A 2,634-nucleotide genomic window follows, 5' to 3' on the forward strand; every position below is an offset into this window, starting at 1 on the left:
GACGTCATCATGATTTAGAATGACGTTTATCGTTGGTGCTGTTGCTGTTGGTATTGATGTTCGTGCTGGTGATGTAGCCACGGCTGTTGTAGCTGTAGTTGGTGACGTAGCTGTAGCTGTTATAGCTGCTGTTGGTGTCGTAGCTAGTGACGTAGCTACAGTAGCTGTTGTTGGTGACGTAGCTACGGCTGTTGGTGATGTAGTTGTGGCTGCTGCATCTGCGTTATTTTGTTCGTTACTGACAGTAATTGTGTTTGTTGCTGGTGCTGGTGGCAACTGTCCAGGCGTTTGTGAAGTTGTTGCTGTAGTTGCTGCTGATGCTGTTGTTAAAGTGTACGAAAAAACCCTTCCCTAAGAAATTTTAATTTGAATTAAATAATCAATTGCACACACGCTCGTGCACACACACACACACACACACTCACACACACACGCACACACAAACGCATACACACACACACGCACAGAGACACACACATACCACAAAGCTAACCTCGAGAACGACTGCATTGGGGTTGGTAAATGAATTAAAATGATTAGGAGTCATTACGAATTGATCAATTGATCGAGAAGGGAGAAGAATAAATCGAACAATTTAAAATATTTTCCAACAGTTTCAACATTTCATTCTGAATTATCGTCACAATAATAATAATAATATTAATAATAAACAATAATAATAATAATAATAATAATAATAATAATAATAATAATAATGAATAATAATAATGAATAATAATAAATAATAATAGTAACAATGATAAAGGAACTATGATGGATAGAACTCGTGGAAGTGTAAAAACAATTAGCCATATTTATATTTTAATTATAATAATAATTATCTATATTTAAATTACCTATAATTATATTTTAATTATAACTATAATTATCTATATTTAAATTTTAATTATAACTATAATTACCTATAATTATATTTTAATTATAACTATAATTATCTATATTTATATTTTAATTATAACTATAATTATCAATATTTATATTTTAATTGAAACAATAATTATCTATAATTATATTTTAATTATAACTATAATTATCTATAATTATATTTTAATTATAACTATAATCAGCTGCACTCACATAGGTTGTCAAGAGACCACCTGACACAAAATCCAATCTGCCGGAGCCTAAAATCCAGTTCGTTGTCATGATGGCATTCCAGGCCTGACAGGATGTTGTCTTCCTTCAATCGATCCAAAATGGTGCATTTATTTTCGCCTACGTGTTTGTTTGTGCGTGTGTGTGTGTGAGTGTTTGTGTGTGTGTGTGTGTGTAGTTTAGTCTGTTTGTCTGTACGTGTGTTTGTGGTTATGTGAGGTGTGACGTGCGTGCGTATAAGTGTATGTGTGTATAACTGTGCGTCTGTGTATATATATACATACATATGTGTGATTGTGTGTATATATATATATATATATATATATATATATATATATATATATATATATATATGATATGAATTCTACCGAATTGTTGGCGTTAATCATTTTGGTAGAATTCATTTTATACAATACTGTATAAAATATGGCCTCCTTCCAACATATATGTAGAGTGTATATATATAAATGTGTGTGTGTGCGTTCGTGTGTGTGTATGTGTGTGACTGTGTGTTTGCTGAAACTAATAAATACTTGAAGTAATATAATAACATAAACATACAAATATTTGACCTGTGAGGGTGAACTTTTCAAGGGCGATCAGGGCGAATAAGGTCAAGGAAGGGTCCGATTGGTCCTTCTAAAATTGTGGCAATAATTAATTATCAAATTATTTATTATTATAGTTTATTATTATTATAGTTTATTAATATTATTGTTGTTGTTATTATTATTATTAATTTTCAACCATTTATTCAAAAAACTGATAATAATTGGAAAACAAAAGAAATAAAAACAAAGCAGACATACAATGCATCGGAATAAGAATGATAGAATCATCTCTGATAGCAATATGACACTTAGTGGCCCTGTTTTGATGGTGATGATGATGATGTCGATGATGATGATGATAGAACTGTAACGACGATGAGGATGAAGATGACGACGAAAATGACGTCATCATTGTCGTCATAATCATCATCATCATCATCCTCGTCATAATCATCATCATCATCCTCGTCATAATCATCATCATCATCATCCTCATCATCGTCATCACCATGACTAACCGGCCATTTTTTCAGCCAGGCAAGCTAGTAGTATACAAATGTTCATCTTCCTGTTCATTTTAACATTCGGTGGAACCCTGCCCTGGTCGTTAACATTCAACGTTTCGCTTAGTTTCGTTATCAGTTCCTGTGTATGTTTGTGCGTGTATATAAGTATTTATGTATGTATGTATGTATGTATGTATGTATGTATGTATGTATGTATGTATGTATGTATGTATGTAGGTATGTATGTATGTATGTAAGTATGTATGTATGTAAGTATGTATGTATTATTATTATTATCATTAAAATTTATGAAGCGCTTATTAAAAATAAGTGTTAATTTTTCAAAAGCGCTATCCTATAATTAACAAATCATTGACGAATGACACCAAAAGCCAAGCGTCTGACTAAATTTGATTTTATTTGCTATAACGTCACTCAACCCCGTCGGCATTCAACTCCAC

General features: G+C 31.8%; 1 protein-coding gene across 1 annotated transcript in view; it reads right to left on the reverse strand.

The window, feature by feature from the left end:
- The window catches only part of HELRODRAFT_91560 (hypothetical protein), a gene marked incomplete at both ends in the record, with an annotated part of 7,651 nt that overhangs the window by 3,143 nt on the left and 1,874 nt on the right, over positions 1-2,634 (reverse strand). The window contains 5 exons of the mRNA XM_009012401.1: positions 4-238; positions 1,095-1,236; positions 1,689-1,755; positions 1,926-1,984; positions 2,186-2,312. Of these exons, the coding sequence (XP_009010649.1) occupies positions 4-238; positions 1,095-1,236; positions 1,689-1,755; positions 1,926-1,984; positions 2,186-2,312 (630 nt within the window). The remainder of the gene's footprint in view (positions 1-3; positions 239-1,094; positions 1,237-1,688; positions 1,756-1,925; positions 1,985-2,185; positions 2,313-2,634) is intronic.

Source organism: Helobdella robusta, assembly GCF_000326865.2.
Source record: "Helobdella robusta unplaced genomic scaffold HELROscaffold_105, whole genome shotgun sequence".
Taxonomy (NCBI): Eukaryota; Metazoa; Annelida; class Clitellata; order Rhynchobdellida; family Glossiphoniidae; genus Helobdella; species Helobdella robusta.